This window comes from Gekko japonicus, unplaced genomic scaffold (genome assembly GCF_001447785.1).
Source record: "Gekko japonicus isolate JY-2015 unplaced genomic scaffold, Gekko_japonicus_V1.1 scaffold13, whole genome shotgun sequence".
Classification (NCBI taxonomy): Eukaryota; Metazoa; Chordata; class Lepidosauria; order Squamata; family Gekkonidae; genus Gekko; species Gekko japonicus.
In genome coordinates, this window is record NW_015172553.1 from 2,941 (window position 1) to 19,082 (window position 16,142).

At 49.8% G+C, this 16,142-nt stretch overlaps 1 protein-coding gene and 1 non-coding gene across 2 annotated transcripts in view; both read right to left on the reverse strand.

Moving 5' to 3' along the window:
* Window positions 1-342: 342 nt before the first annotated feature.
* MICALL2 (MICAL-like 2) overlaps window positions 343-16,142 on the reverse strand; it is a 65,524-nt gene continuing 49,724 nt past the window's right edge. Inside the window, exons 10-17 of the mRNA XM_015421072.1 lie at window positions 15,694-15,846; window positions 13,906-13,970; window positions 13,293-13,416; window positions 12,142-12,232; window positions 8,612-8,685; window positions 7,493-7,607; window positions 2,315-2,361; window positions 343-559 (exon numbers count right to left, since the gene is read on the reverse strand). Of these exons, the coding sequence (XP_015276558.1) occupies window positions 474-559; window positions 2,315-2,361; window positions 7,493-7,607; window positions 8,612-8,685; window positions 12,142-12,232; window positions 13,293-13,416; window positions 13,906-13,970; window positions 15,694-15,846 (755 nt within the window). The 3' untranslated portion in view covers window positions 343-473. The remainder of the gene's footprint in view (window positions 560-2,314; window positions 2,362-7,492; window positions 7,608-8,611; window positions 8,686-12,141; window positions 12,233-13,292; window positions 13,417-13,905; window positions 13,971-15,693; window positions 15,847-16,142) is intronic.
* Window positions 10,893-10,964, reverse strand: TRNAS-GGA. Its single transcript has one exon. It is a non-coding gene; the product is annotated as a tRNA-Ser (tRNA).

Sequence of the window (16,142 nt, forward strand, 5' to 3'; positions counted from 1 at the left end):
GTCCCATTTCCAGTGGAAGTCCCGCATCACCTGTCATGTCTAGTTTCAAGCAAAGGTTTCCCAGGCTGATATCTGGTTGTTCCTCAAGGCATTACAGCCATGGCAACAGTCTGATCTTGCCAAACCAGGAAGGGATGAGGCCATTCCACAACTAGATCCAGGTGCTGAGGAAAAGCTCAGAAAAATGAATGAGTTGCTACCGAGCAGATGGCGACAAAAGCCATCACACTGGTTTTGAAGCAGTGTTGATTCCTTCTTGAAAGGCAGGAGGGGGCATATGCTGCCACAAAGATCACCATTTACTCCCCCAGTCAAGCTTCATTCTGTCATTCCCAAGCACGGTAGGTTTTGACTGTCCTGGAAAACAGGCCTCAGTCTTTCCCATTGTGGAGTCCACATGAGCAAACGGCAGCAAAAACTATCCCTTGGCCCCCACGGATACGAGCGCTGAGGTCGTGCGTCACTCGCGAGTCCTAGCTCTTGATTTTCAGTTGCAATAGTTTGAACAAGCCGAACTTGACTTTTTTCTTTTCACCTTCCTGGTTGCTACGGGACACATCTATGGAGGAAGGGCAGGGGGAAATTACAAACTATTTTTAAAAAGCAAAGTTAACAACAAGGAGGTTATAAATCCAGTTTTCTGACCACAGAGAGAGTGAAGCCGCCTTCGAACCCCCTGTCTGTTATACCAGGGTTCCCCAGCCTTTCTCAGAAACTCTCAGTGTTCCCCAACCTTTCCAAGTCATTCTTGTAGAGAGTAATCTCAACAAATCTACTAAAAAATATGCCCACTCTTTGCCACAGCCAGCATGGGTTCAAGGCCACCGCCTTATAGGATACGGTCTGATGGACCATCTTCTCCCATAAGTTCCTGCCTGGGAAGTAAGATTTATTTATTTATTTATTTCGATTTATATTCCACCTTGCCAGCGCAAGCTGGCTCAAGGCAGCATAAAGTAAAGGTAAAGGTTCCCTTGCTCGAAAGCCAGTCAAATTCGACTCTAGGGTTGCGGTGCTCATCTCCGTTTCAAAGCCGAAGAGCCAGCGCTGTCCGAAGACGTTTCCGTGGTCATGTGGCCGGCATGACTAAACACCAAGGCACACGGAACACTGTTAGCTTCCCACTGAAGTGGTACCTATTTATCTACTTGCAATTTCTTGCTTTCGAACTGCTAGGTTGGCAGGAGCTGGAACTAGAGATGGGAGCTCACTCCATCATGCGGCACCCGGGTCTCGAACTGCTGAACTACTGACCTTCCACAGCCTGCAGTTCAGCGTCTTAACCACTTGAGCCACCACAGTTCCTGACCAAGGCAGCATACAACAAGTTAAATACAATAAATACAATAAAATACAGTAAGATTTCACATAAACGAACAATTTACATAAAGTGCAAGTAAGTATAGATGGCGAATTGCTATGAGATGGTCCAATGTAGGAAGGCCAATATCCAAAGTTGTAACATGAGGGCCGTAAGATGTTCAATAGCTCATTCGTCAGTGGCGGTTCCTAATCGAAGGCCTGGGGGAAGAGCTCCATTTTAAAGGCCCCGCGGAACTGTAAGAGGTCCCACAGGGCCCTGATGTCTTCCGGGAGCTCATTCCACCAGTGTGGAGCCCCCACTGAGAAGGCCCTGGCTCTGGCCAGTCTGACGTCTTTCGGACCAAGGAGAGTCAGGCAATTTTGTGACCCTGACCTCAGTGCTCTCTGGGGGACATATGGGGAAAGGCGGTCCCTCGGGTAGATCACAAGGAGAGGCCCTCCTGACCATCCCATCAATCAAAGAAGCGCCTTTAGTGGGTACACAAAACAGGGCCTTCTTGGTGGCAGCCCCAAAATTATGGAACAACCTCCCAGGGAGGTGCGCCTGGCCCCCTCTCTTTACATTTTTAGAAGGCCATTGAAGACAGTTTTATTTAGGACTGGATTTGATCAAAGCAGTCCTAAATTGTGGTTTTAATTTTTGATTTTTTAAATGTTTTATGTAATCTATTTTACGTATTTTATTGCTATTGTACCCCACCTGGAGCTCTGTAAGGAAGAAAGGCAGCGAATCAATATTTAAATAAGTAAATGGAACAAAATAAGTCTCTCTTCCCCCACAGCGGCCCAACGTGGCTAGAATCTAAAGCTTTAAAGTGGGGAGAAAATGCACGAAGGAACCCCCACCCCTCAAAAAAACAAGTATTTTGTGAGCATTTTGCAATTCTCTGATCATGCGCCACACAATTGCCAGAATTAGTACTGGTGTAAGAAAACAGCATCCCGGGAATTTCCCACAGGGGTCTCCGGATCTACTGCGCAAAGGGATTACCGAGTTTCCGGATCAGGGCAGCCATCTCTTTGTCCTCCTCCAGCTCCCTACAGAAGGAAGGAAAAATAGTTAGAGAAGGGCCCCATGCTGCCGAAGTTTCAAATACTTGGCTGGAAGCAGCAAGAGAAACACGTGCCAGGCTTTGAAACTCTTGGCATCGTGAGAACGTAAGAACAGCGCCTCCACAAACTGGGTGAGTGGGTGACCATGTGGCAAATGAAGTTCCGTGTTGGTAAGTGTGAGGTGATGCACATTGGGACAAAAAGATATCCCAACTTCAAGGCTAGGCTAATGAGGTCTGACCTTGCCGAGAATATTTCCACAGTGGTGAAATTCCCCACGTTGACGTTTTTAAAACGACACGTTACATGCAATTTTCCGCAGTAGATTTTTCCTCACCGAGTTCTCCTCCTTACCCTACGTCTTCGGAACTCACTAAAACTGGGGGTTTCAAAAATGCAGGGTAAGGAGGGAAAAACTTCGTGCTTGTGCCAGGTGAGGGAAAATCTACTGTGGAAAATGTCACAACACGCAGTTTTAAAAACGTAAGTGCGGGGAATGTCACTAGTGCGGAAATGGTCCGAGACTGAAAGGGGAAAGGACCTCGGGGTCGTAGTGGATAACTCAATGACTCATGACATTGGCCAAGCTCAGCTAAGTGGGATCCTAGCTACCACTGGGAGGAGCATATTATTTCCCCAGTTCTCCAATCAAGTGTTGACAACTGCTGGAACTCGTATTGGCCAAAGAATTCCGATCTGGCAGATTTCTGGGTTAATTCCCCATCAGATCTCCTTCTCTTACGGCTAAGGGTGAATCAGAATGGCTGTACAGCAAGATAATTGCTAGTGCACTGCAAGAAATAAATCAATTTTTTAAAAGGTTCAGGTGAGCTTTCACCAAAAAAGAGAGAGAGAGAGAGGCTGCTTATTGTATCCCTGCATGATGTATTATTCTGGGCGTAATCTGCCACCAACTGGGGTAGATAATTTTGCCACAGCTCTGTGTATTGTACTACAAGAGCAATTGTTGCCAATCCAGGGAAACAATAAATAAATCCAGGGAAACAATAAGCAGAGGTCCATCGGTGGCTATTAGCCACAAGGTATAGATAGGGACTCTTGGGCAAATGATGCTCTGTATTTTTGGTGCTTGGGGGGGAGTCAATAGTGTGAGGGCTTCTGGTGTCCTGGCCCCACTGCTGGACCTCCTGTTATTACCTGGTATTTTTGGCCACTGCGTGACAGAGTGTTGGACCGGATGGGCCATTGGCCTGATCCAACATTGGCTTCTCTTAAGTTCTTATAAATTACCTAGCTCCCTGAGAATAGATTGTTTACTGCTAATCTGAATGAGTCTCAGTTCTAGGCTTGCGTCCCTCCAATCACAAAACATGCCTGGATCAGTGATTCTTGCAAGGGGTGCCCTCTTCTGAGGGCAAGGATTCCCTGCCCCAAAAGAGTCTGCCTGCGGCACCACTGCACGATCTCTGTCCAGGTTTCCTTCCAGTCAGTCTTCAGCGAGGGTAGGCAACTCCGCCATGTTTCTACCATGACCGGATCATTCAATCACACCCAGTGCAGAGACACAACAGAATGACTTGGCCTCAGAAGACAGACACCCTTTGTGCCTCTGTATGAGTCACAGTTCTGCCTCTTCCCAGGCTGACCAAGACATGCAGAGACATAGGAGATGGGTAAGGCAAAGGTTTCCCTTGCTTGAAAACCAGCTGAATCTGACTCTAGGGTCTGGTGCTCATCTCCATTTCCAAGCCGAAGAGCCAGCGCTGACCGAAGACCTCTCCGTGGTCATGTGGCTGGCATGACTACCCTGTTTCCCCGAAAATAAGACCTACCCCAAAATTAAGCCCTAGCAGGATTTCTATGCATTTGTGGTATAGGCCCTAGTGTGTCTTCTTGAGAAAAAAATAAATCTAAGACAGTGTCTTATTTTCGGGGAAACACGGTAAATGCCAAAACACACGGAACGCTGTTACCTTCCCACCGAAGCAGTATCTATTTATCTACTTGCAATTTCTTGCTTTCGACCTACTAGGTTGGCAAGAGCTGGGGCCAGAGACGGGAGCTCACTCCGTCACGCGGCACTTGGGTCTCAAACTGCTGAACTACAGACCTTCCGGTCGGCAGTTCAGCCTCTTAACCCCTGAGCCACCGCAGCCCAGGAGACGGGTAGGTAATCGTTAAGTTTTAGCTTTCAGATATAAGCATGAAACAGTGTCTTCAAGTCTAAAATCAGAATGCACACAATTCTTCCGCTAGCCGCGTCCTGCCTATGTTTTCTTCCCCACCTGCCTAGTTGCCACACCCTCTCACAGCATTCATCCACCGCGAAACGGCAGCCAAAAGCTACGAAGGCCCTTAATTGCTCCTGTATACTTGCCAAGAAGTCGGACCCTACGAACCGTGTTTGGCAGGGGGAGACGACGGAAAACTCATTCAAGGGGCCTGCTGGCCCCTCATGGGAAATCCAGAGGTCAAGGAGATGCTCCGATCTGTACGGGGTCTCCATTAGGCAGCCTCACCTTTATTAAGGAGAAGCCGCTGGAGAAACATGAGAATAAAGAACTGGGGAGGGGGAGGGGGAGAGAGAGTCAAATTCACTTTCCTAGTTGATGACGTTCTCCGCGAAGGGAGGATAACCTGGCAGAGGCGTTGTAGCCCAGCGGCCGAGTGCATGCATAAGGTTAGAGGCCCAGTCCCCAGTACTTCCGGGGCCTAAGACAGCTGTACCATAATTTGAATTCAAAGTTACAATTGCTTGTAGTTCCTCGTTGACAGTTGTGAGTGGTGGAAAGTGCAATCAAGTCACAGCTAACTTATGGTGACCCCATAGGGGCTGGATCTGACATAAACGAGACCTTGTTGGGCCGGGGCCACGTGTGTCGTAATGCCAGGTAGCGGAGATATCAACTTTATAAAAGGACACAAACACAAAGGGTTGGGGTTTTTTTTACTTAAAATGAAAACATGCTTAAAACATTAGCACTCTTGCGATATTTTGTTTATTTAACAGTGTCTGATAACTGACACCTCTTGCTCTGAATGACTGCATCAAAATGCCTGTGCTGTTGCAATCTTGAGTATGCTGTTCAGGTGTGTATCTGTTAGCTGCAAATCTACGATGACGCGGCAGCAGAACTGGAAGAAGAAGCAGAAGGCAGCCAGTTCCACTGTGGGCCTGATAGAAGCCCTCCGGGGGCCTGATCCGGCCCCTGGGCCACATATTTGACACCCCTGCCATAGGGTTTTCAAGGCAAGAGACATTCAGAGGTGGTTCGCCATTGTCCGCCTCTGCGTAGTGGCCCTGGACTTCCTACATGGTCTCCCATCCAAGTACTAATCAGGGCTGACCCTGCTTAGCTTCTAAGAAATGATGAGATTGGGCTTGCCTGGGCCTTCCAGGTCAGGGCAAGAGACAAACAGAGTTGGTTTGCCATTGACGGCCTCTGTGTAGCCACCCTAGACTGCCCTGGTGGTCTCCCTTCCAGTATGGTGTCATGGTTAAGTGCGCAGACTCTAATCTGGGAGAACTGGGTTCGATTCCCCACTCCTCCACTCACAGCTGCTGGATGACCTTGGGCAAGCCATAGTTCTGTCAGAGCTGTTCCTGAAAGGGCAGTTTCTCTCAGAGCTCTCTCAGCCCCACCTGCCTCACAGGGTACCTGTTGTGGGGAGGGGAAGGGAAAGGAGACTGTAAGCCACTCTGAGACTTCGAGTGAAGTATATAAATATACGTATAAATCCAATCTCTTCTTCTTTTCTTCTTCCATGTACTAACCAGGGCTGAGCCTGCTTAGCTTCAGAGATCCAGTGAGATTCCGCTAATTGAGGCCTTTAAGGTCAGGGCAAAAGACACAGAGAGATGGTTTCACCATTGCCTGCCCTCTGCACAGCAACCCTAGACATCCTTGGTGGTTTCGCCATCCATGTACAAACCAGGGTTGGACCTGCTTAGGTTCTGAGATCTGATGAGATCTAGCTAGCCTGGTCCATCTGCTGACCCTGGGTCATCCCTTAAAGGCGAAAACACTTATTTCAGCATGAGCTTTCGGGGGACACAACCCACTCAATCAGACGGAAATGTGATGGGAAATTCTACTGTGGAATTTTACTGAAACAGCCACAGTAGTGATCGTAAATAAGGGGTGCTTCCAGAGCTGAGTGCCAGCTTGGTGGTAGTGGTTAAGAGCGGCGGACTCTAATCTGGAGAACCGGGTTTAACTCCCCACTCCTCCACATGCAGCCAGCTGGGTGACCTTGGGCAAGCCACAGTTCTCTCAGAGCTGTTCTCTCAAGAGCAGTCCTCAAAAGAGCTCTCTTAACCCCACCTACCTCACAGGGTGTCTGTTGTGGGGAGAGGAAGGATATTGTAAGCTGCTCTGAGACTCTGAGTGGAGGGCAGGGTATAAATCCAACTCTCCTCCTCCTCCCTCTTCTGTGTAGTGGTTAAGAGTGGCAGACTCTAATCTGGAGAACCGGGTTTAACTCCCCACTCCTCCACATGCAGCCAGCTGGGTGACCTCGGGTCAGTCACAGCTCTCTCAGCCCCACCGACCTCACAGGGTGTCTGTTGTGGGGAGTGGAAGGGATTGGTGATTGTAAGCTGCTCCGAGACTCCTTCAGGTAGTGAAGGGCGGGGTAGAAAACCAATTCTTCTTCTTCTTCTCCGCCTCCTTTTAATACCTAGTGGAGCCCAATGAACCTGCCCTACACTCAGAGGTCTACTATGATCAGAAGTGGTTCAGGGACTTAGGTTTTCCCATCACTGACTACCAGTGTTCCCTCTAAGCTGAGTTAGTGTGAGCTAGCTCACGTTTTTTTAGCCTCTGGCTCACACATTTTTGTCTCAGCTCAGGAAGGATGGCCCCAGAGCAAACTAATTTATGCAGTAGCCAAATCATTTGCTCACAACTTTAATGCCAGTAGCTCACAAAGTAGAATTTTTGCTCACAAGACTCCACAGCTTAGAGGGAACATTGCTGACTACCCGATTCTTTAAACTGGAGACACTGAGGACTGAACCTGGGACCTTCTGCATGCCAAACAGGTTCTCTACCCTTGAGCCAGGTAAACCACCATCATCGGGATCTAAACCCCTGTGCTTGCTTTCTTCTATCCCCCTGAGATCAGGAGAGCTTCAGGATGTCTGTTGCCCCACCTGATCCGGTCCTCGTCCAAGTTCTCTACAATCTCGTTCCGACCGTCGATGATGGCCAGATAAGATTTAAGCAGCTCTTCCTCTTGGGCTTTGTCCTTGGGGGTCTTCAGGGATTCTGCACGGGAGAGGAAGAAACCAGACACAACACGGTCATCTCTATCGACGGGCCTGAAACAGCCCCCACTGGTGGACGGTGAGGATTTCAAGTGAAGGGGACTTGGGTGGGGTTTACTGTCTGGTTCTGGATTCCTGCGGAAGCAGGAGGAGGGGAAAGGGGGGGGAAACACGAGGCAGGGAACAAAAACAGAACAAACCATTGTAAAGGAGCAAGAAGAAGCAGAGAAGAAGATCAGGGAAGACAGGAGGAAGAAAGAAACCGGGAGGAGTAGGGGACAAGGATTACGGGAGGAGTAGGGGGCAAGGAGGAAGAAAGAAACCGGGAGGAGTAGGGGGCAAGGAGGAAGGGAGAAGCCGGGGGGAGGAGGGGGCAAGGAGGAAGAAGGAAACTGGGAGGAGTAGGGGGCAAGGATTATGGGAGGAGTAGGGGGCAAGGAGGAAGAAGGAAACGGGGAGGAGTAGGGGGCAAGGATTACGGGAGGAGTATGGGGCAAGGAGGAAGAAGGAAACCGGGAGGAGTAGGGGGCAAGGATTACGGGAGGAGTAGGGGGCAAGGAGGAAGAAGGAAACCGGGATGAGTAGGGGGCAAGGATTAGGGGAGGAGTAGGGGGCAAGGAGGAAGAAGGAAACCGGGAGGAGTAGGGGGCAAGGATTCTTCTAGTTGCGAAGGACAGGTGCACAGAAGTAACTACGGAGGAGGAAATGAGGAATGTTTGTCCTAAGAGGACTTCCTTTAGGCAGGTCCAAGGAATCCAAGCCATGGTTATTCGGGCTCTTTTTTGAAATTTCGGCATTCGGTTCTCTCGGTCTGCTGCGACCGGGGTTTCGCGACTACTTTAATTACATTTCCTCAAGACAGCAGGAAAGTGTTAGACAGAAGTACACTGAGTGGAATAAATAAAAGGAAGAAAGTTATATGCAAACACACACACACACACACACACCCCTGAAGAAGAATCCTAAAAATATATTCTCATGGAAAGATACAACCAAAAGACCCACCGGGTTTATTCATGAGGTTCCGGAGCTCGGTCTCGATGTTCCACTGCTTCTCCTCTAGTTTCTGTTGTCTTGACCTGTTTTGCAAAAAAAGGAGGGAAAGGGAAAGTGGTTAGACCACTGGGATTTGAACTCAGTTCACCCTAGAAGATTGGCGGCAACCCACCAGACCACTCGAAGGAGCCTCTTTTCTGTACTGTGTGTGGAGAACGGGTTGAAGCCAGGACTCTCTGTCTGGATGACAGCCGCTCTCCTACTGTGATGCCTTGACCTAGAAAGCCCAGGGTAGCCCGATCCCATCAGATCTCTGAAGCTGAGCATGGTCGGCCTTGGCTAGTATTTAGAAGGGCAACCTCCAAAGAATACCAGGGTTGTGACGCAGACACAGGCAACGGCAAAGCACTTCTGAAATGTCTCTTAAAAACAAGTCTAGTTTGCCACCTAGTGGTGCATAATACTAAAAGAGCTAGAACTTCTGGCTGCCAGACAATCTTAGGATCTCCTGGCTATTCTACACACAATGCCATACAATAACGTCAACAATAACAACAACAATAATAATCCTACTGTGATAAAGACTCTGATTTCTACCTTGTATCTGATGGAGGGGGCTCTGACGTTCAAAAGCTTATGCTTCCAAAATCTTCTTGGTATCTAGGATACTACTGGTCTCGAAACTTGCTCTTCTCCTGTAGACTAACATGGCCAACCTCTGAAACTATTTGCATTCTCCCGGAGCAGATTACTGCTTCCAGTACCCTGAAGTAGTCTCCTCTGATCAGTAGCAAAAGTTCCTGATCCACTGCAGGTTAATGCACGATGTCGAGAATGATACTTGGGATTTTGCGCATGTGGTAGGCCACAGTGGGCCATCCCCCCCAACAAAATGAGGCTGACATACACCAAACGACAAGACTGTTTTACTGGGGGTGGTATTGTCTCCTCTGACCGGCAGCAACTCTCGAGGGCCTCAGGCACAGATCTGAGATCAGATTCTTGTGTATTCAGCATTTGGCTGAGCTCTCGACTCTGTTAATGAACGGCCATGGCTCAGTGGTAGAGTATCTAGTTGGCATGCAGAAGGTCCCAGGTTCAATCCCGACATCTCCAGTTAAAGATCAGGTAGCAGGTGATGGGAAAGACCTGGATGGTTGGCCCTCCTTAGTACTGGATGGGAGGCCACCAAGAAGTCCAAGCGTGGTCCGTAAAGGCAGGCAATGGCAAACCACCTCTGTTTGTCCCAGGCTAGCCCGATCCCATCAGGTCTTGGAAGCTAATTGGGGCCGGCCCTGGTTGGGAGACCACCAAGGAAGTCCAGGGTCGCTTCCCAGAGGCAGGCAATGGAAGAAGAAGAAGAGGAGGAGGAGGAGAAATATTTATTTATTTATTTAATTCAATTTCTGGGCCACCCTTCCCTGCAAGCAGGGCTCAGTGTGGCTCACAACAGGGGGAAACATACAATAAATAACTTAGATTACAACCCTACAATAAAATGCATAAATAAAATACAATAAATAATCCATTCCAAGATGGCAAAGAAAAAAACAATTCAGGTTTCACGAGCCTCCTGGGGGGGGGGGAGATTGGATTTATACCCCACCCTTCACTCAAGAGTCTCAGAGCCGCTTACAATCACCTTCCCTTCTTCTCCCCACAGCAGACACCCTGTGAGGTAGGTGGGGCTGAGAGAGCTCTGAGAGAACTGGAGAGAACAGCTCTGAGAGAACTGGGACTGACCCAAGGTCACCCTGCTGGTTCTCCAGATCAGACCTGGTTCTCCAGATCAGAGTTCTCTGCTCTTAACCACCACACCAAACTGGCCAACCACCCCTGTTTGTCTCTCACCTCGAAAACCCTATGGGGTCACCATACGTTGCCTGCGACTCGACTTGACCAGCAGGTGACATGAAAGACCTCTGCCTGAGATTCCGGAGGGCCGCTGCCAGTCTGACTCGACACTACTGACCTTGATGGACAGATGGTCTGATTCAGGAGAAGACAGCTTCATGTATTTATCTGTCCAAGCAATGGCCACAAAACTAATTGGAAGCTATGGGGCTAGAAACCCCAGTGGGTTTGCAAGACAGTTGCTTTTGACCCGCTGATGCCATCAAGGGCGAGACTGACCCTCCCACGCCAGGTTGGAAAGCACACACCTGAAACTGCCTTATACTGAATCAGACCCTTGGTCCATCCACGTCAGTACTATCTACTCAGACTGGAAACGGCTCTACAGGGTCTCAGACAGAGGTCTTTCATATCACCTTCCATCTGGTCCTTCAACTGGAGATTCCGGGGATTGAACCTGGGACCTTCTGCATTCCAAGCAGATGCTCTTCCACTGAGCCACAGCCCCTCTTTACAGCTCTCCAGTGTCTCAGGAGGAGGTCTTTCCCATCACCTATTACCTGGTCCTTTTAACTGGAGATGCTGAGGATTGAACCTGGGACCTCCTGCATGCCAAGCAGAGGCTCTACCGCTGAGCCACGGCCCCTCTTTACAGCTCTCCAGGGTCTCAGGCGGAGGTTTTTCCCATCAACTATTATCTGCTCCTTTTTAACTGGAGATGCCAGGGATTGAACCTGGAACCTTCTACATGCCAAGCAGATGTTCTTCAACTGAGCCACAGCCCCCTTTACAGCTCTCCAGTGTCTCAGGAGGAGGTCTTTCCCATCACCTATTACCTGGTCCTTTTAACTGAAGATGCCGAGGATTGAACCTGGGACCTCCTGCATGCCAAGCAGAGGCTCTACCGCTGAGCCATGGCCCCTCTTTACAGCTCTCCAGGGTCTCAGGCGGAGGTTTTTCCCATCACCTATTACCTGGTCCTTTTTAAGTGGAGATGCCGGGGATTGAACCTGGGACCTTCTGCATGCCAAGCAGATGCTCTTCCACTGAGCCGCGGCCCCTCTTTACAGATCTCCAGTGTCAGGAGGAGGTTTTCCCCATCACCTATTACCTGGTCCTTTTTAACTGGAGATGTCGGGGATTGAACCTGGGACCTCCTGCATGCCAAGCAGATGCTCTTCCACTGAGCCACGGCCCCTCTTTACAGCTCTCCGGGTCTCAGGCGGAGCTATTTCCCATCACCTATTACCTGGTCCTTTTAACTGGAGATACCGTGGATTGAACCTGGGACCTCCTGCATGCCAAGCAGATGCTCTTCCACTGAGCCACGGCCCCTCTTTACAGCTCTCCAGGGTCTCAGGCGGAGGTTTTTCCCATCACCTATTACCTGGTCCTTTTTAACTGGAGATGCTGGGGATTGAACCTGGGACCTTCTGCATGCCAAGCAGATGCTCTGCCACTGAGCAACGGCCCCTCTTTGCAGTTCTCCAGGGTCTCAGGCGGAGGTCTTTCCCATCACCTCCTGCCTGGTCCTTTTTAACTGGAGATGCCGGGGACTGAACCTGGGGCCTTCCGCAAGGCAAGCCCTGCAGACAGCAAGATGTCAACGGCCTGGTCAACAAAATTTCCATCCACCACCTTCCTGCACCCCCGGAACTGGATAGACCACTTGTGGCATCACCCACCTGTACATCAGCTCCGACTCCCGCCTCAGCAACAGCTGCTTCTCGTGGATCAGCTTGAACCACTCCACCATCAGCGCGTCCTCGCGGTCATCTACACACAAGAGCCAAAGACACTCTGAAGAACCCATGTGAACTTAATCCACTCCATCAGATAGACATTGCTGTGATGGCCCCAGATGGCCTCATCACCTCATATCTCAGAAGCTAAGCAGGGTCGGCCCTGGGTAGTCTCTGGACTTCTGACCCAGCATTGGAAAAGGTGCGGAAAAGGGGCAATTAAAATGATTAAGGGGATGGAACACCTTCCCTATGAAGAAAGGTGAAAGAGGTCGGGGCTGTTTGAGTTGGAGAAACGACGGCTGAGGGGTGACACGATCGAGGTTTACAAGATTATGCATGGGACAGAGAAGGTGGAGAAAGAAGTCCTTTTCTCCCTTTCTCACAATACAAGAAATTGTGGGCACTCAAGGAAATGGATGAGTAGTTGGCTTAGAACAGATAAAAGGAAGTACTTCTTCATCCAAAGAGTGACTAACGCATGGAATTTACTGCCACAGGAAACATAGAGGGCTTCAAGATGGGACATATGGGGCAGCGGTCCATCAGTGGTTCTTAGCCACAAGGTATAGATGGAACACTCTGTCTGGAGCAGTGATGCTCTCTATTCCTGGTGCTTGGGGGGGAACAGTGGGAGGGCTTCCGGAGTTCTGGCCCTGCTGGTGGACCTCCTTGGTTTTGGTCACCGTGTGACACAGAGTGTTGGACAGGATGGGCCAATGGCCTGATCCAGCATGGCTTCTCTTATGTTATTATGTGGTGGGCGCAGCAACAAAATGGCTGCCACAAAACAGCTGCTGCAGCGGGTGGAGTCAGACACAACATGGCTGCCACAGCTTACCTTCAATCGCACAATGAAGATTCTTTTTGGTCTGGTGGTAGCTGCTGCCAAAGCAACATTTTTAAAAATCTGCACAGCAAATTGAATCTCCATTGGCCGGTCAGAAGTCCTACCGGAAAAAGCCTTATCCGGCCCCTCCCACTTTCTAAAAAACACTCGGTGTGCACCAGTGCCCATGGGCACCATGTTGGGCCCCCCTGTAGTAACGAATCCGCCACCAGACGCCTGTGTGGCAACCCTCACGTCCACCTACCTCCCTCGCATTTCCTCAGCTGCTTCTCCATGTCAACCCCCTTCAATTCCAGCTCATCCAAATCTCTCTCGATCTGCTGGACTTCCTTCTGGATTTCTTTCTCGGGGATGTAGTCCGAGGAGAGCTGAAAGGAACAAAACCACAGAAGTTAGTAATACACACAAGCCCCACCACCAAAGGAACTTATGAGCCAATCCTGTCCCTACTGGCTGTTGGGGGATCGTGTGCTTCGTCCCCATGGTGGGGGGGAAACCAAGTCTGGGAGCTGCCCTTCCACGAGACCTCGTTCTCCCTCCCAGAAGGCCTGATCCTCTCTGCGCTCATAAAAAGACCTCTGCTTTGCTACCCAATGATACTCGTTTGCTGCTGTTGTTCAGTCGCACAGTCGAGTCCGACCCTTGCGACCCCATAGACCACATCACGCCAGGCCCTCCTGTCTTCCGCCATCCTTCAGAGTTTGGTTAATTTCACATTCCTTGCATCAATAACACTGTCTAACCATCTGCCGTCCTCTTCCTCTTTGACCGTCAGTCTTTCCCAATGATACTGACACCTTCCCCAAAGTCTGTGACACTGTTTGGCGCAAAGCTCTGCCCTTGATTCCCAGCCGCACCTTGGATGGAGACACCGCAGGACTGCTTAGACGCTTCTTGAAGGGTTCAGGAGCTGAAGGTTGAACTACAAAAGGGAGGGGAGAGGAAACTCTTGTGACATGAAGGAAAACTGAGTGAAGTCTGAGATGCTCGCGAGAGCGAGAAACTCTCCCTCTAAAAATGACCCACCAGTAAGAGTGAAATTCACATTTTGTAATTTTAAAAAAAGAAAGATAAGGAACACACCTCTACACAGCTGTCTTTCAAAACAATATCCTCCTTATGAAATTTAAGTGCAAAATAGCTAGATTCAAGTCCCACAGCCATGAGAGAACAACAAGATTTTCGGGTGACAAGCTTTCGAGACGCAACGCTCCCTTCGTCAAAAGTCGTACTCTGAAAATCTTGGAGGATTCCAGGGTGCTGCCAGACTCGAATGGAGCTGTTCTGCTGTACACCCACATAGCCACTCTCTGAAACTCAACAGTAAAATGCCCTCCTAAGAGAACAGCCTCGTTTTCCTCGAGGAGAGAATTCCATAATGCCGGTACCGCCACCAAAATATGAACAGGCCATGTGGCGAATGAACAGACGATTGAAAGTAGGGTCACCAGGCAACTGACCAGTGGGTTGGGGGCGGGAATAGGGGGGGGCGTGTGCGACATTGGTGATGTTATGATTTCTGGTCCTGGGAATAGGGGGGGAACGGAAGTGGCATCGGGTAGCTCTAGGAATCGCCTGAAACTCTATGGTAAAGCTTAACATACGTCGCGATTAGAACAGGAAGGAGAGGATTTTGAGCACCGAAGGGAGGAAGTTCCTCATTCCTGCATACAAAATTATCTCCACCCTTCCTCCATGTGTGGTAGCCATAGATACATCTGACCCTAGCAATTGCAGCCTTCCTTCCATCAGCTAGAATCTTCTTTCCAAGGGCTCTCCAACGGCTGACTGACATGACTGATGATACTGTGTGGCCTTTTTCTTTAACTCCTTTCTTACCATATTCGTGGAAATATTTATATCCCTCTTTTCTCCAAAATGGGGACTGACAGCGGGTTCCAACACCATTCTCTCCACCATTTTATCCCCACAACAACCACCCTGTCAGGTAGGTCCCCAGCTTTGGAATTCTGACACAGAGTACTGGGCGCAGCCACAAAATGGCTGCCGCAGCTTAGAAAAGAGAAAAAGAGGAGATTGGATTTATACCCTGCCCTTCACTACCCAAAGAAGTCTCAGAGCGGCTTACAATCCCCTTTCCCTCCCCACAACAGACACCCCGTGAGGTAGGTGGGGCTGAGAGAGCTCTTTCAAGGACTGCCCTTGAGAGAACAGCTCTGAAAGAACTTGTGACTGACCCAAGGTCACACCAGCAGCTGCATGTGGAGGAGTGGGGAATCAAACCCGGTTCTCCCAGATTAGAGCCCACGCTCCTAACCACGACACCAAACTGGCTCTTGCCTTCAGTCCCACAGTAATGATTTTTGTTCTGTGGTGACAGCTGCTGCCAAACCAGCCAATCAAATCTCCAGTGGCCAATCAGAAGCCTTGCTGGAAGCCCCATTTGGGCCCCACCCACTTTCTAACTTGGTGTCGGAAAGGTGTTGGCAGGATGTTGGGGACCCACGAGTTTGATCTAGAGACACCGTGACTTGGCCTAAAGTCAGCCAGCGAGCTTCAATGGCAGAGCAGGGATTCGAACCTGGGTCCCCCGAACTAGGTCCAGCACTCTAACCACTACACTGCACTGGCCATGTGAACTCATTGCCTGTCACAGTAAAACCAAGGGAGGAGGAATCACTCACCAGACGCAATGGCTTTCTTTGGCCACCCCGGCTCCTCCACCTTCCGGAGGGCCGGAGCATCTTCCCCCTGCGGCCTCGGCTTCTGCCAGCCGCTGGTGATATCGAGGCTGGACACCAACAGTCTCTTCTTCTGCGGCTGATCAGCTGCTGGTGCTAGAATGCAAAAGGGACACTTGGTACCCCAAAGACTCCGTGTCCCACCCTGCGCCTCACGAAAAAGTCCCGTCTCCAGTTTCAGGATATCCCACGCCTCCTTTTATGCACATTTGCTCATCTTCCCTTCTGCTCTAGAACCCAATCCTGGTAGTGAGCACATCATGCCCTACATCTCAAGGCTTAGTAGTATAGAGCATTGGCAATTTCAACAGGAAAGAAGAGAGTTTAAAAATAAATAGGGCATGGTTTCCTGTCCTGAAAAACACAAAAGGCTCTTCATCTGACAATAGCAC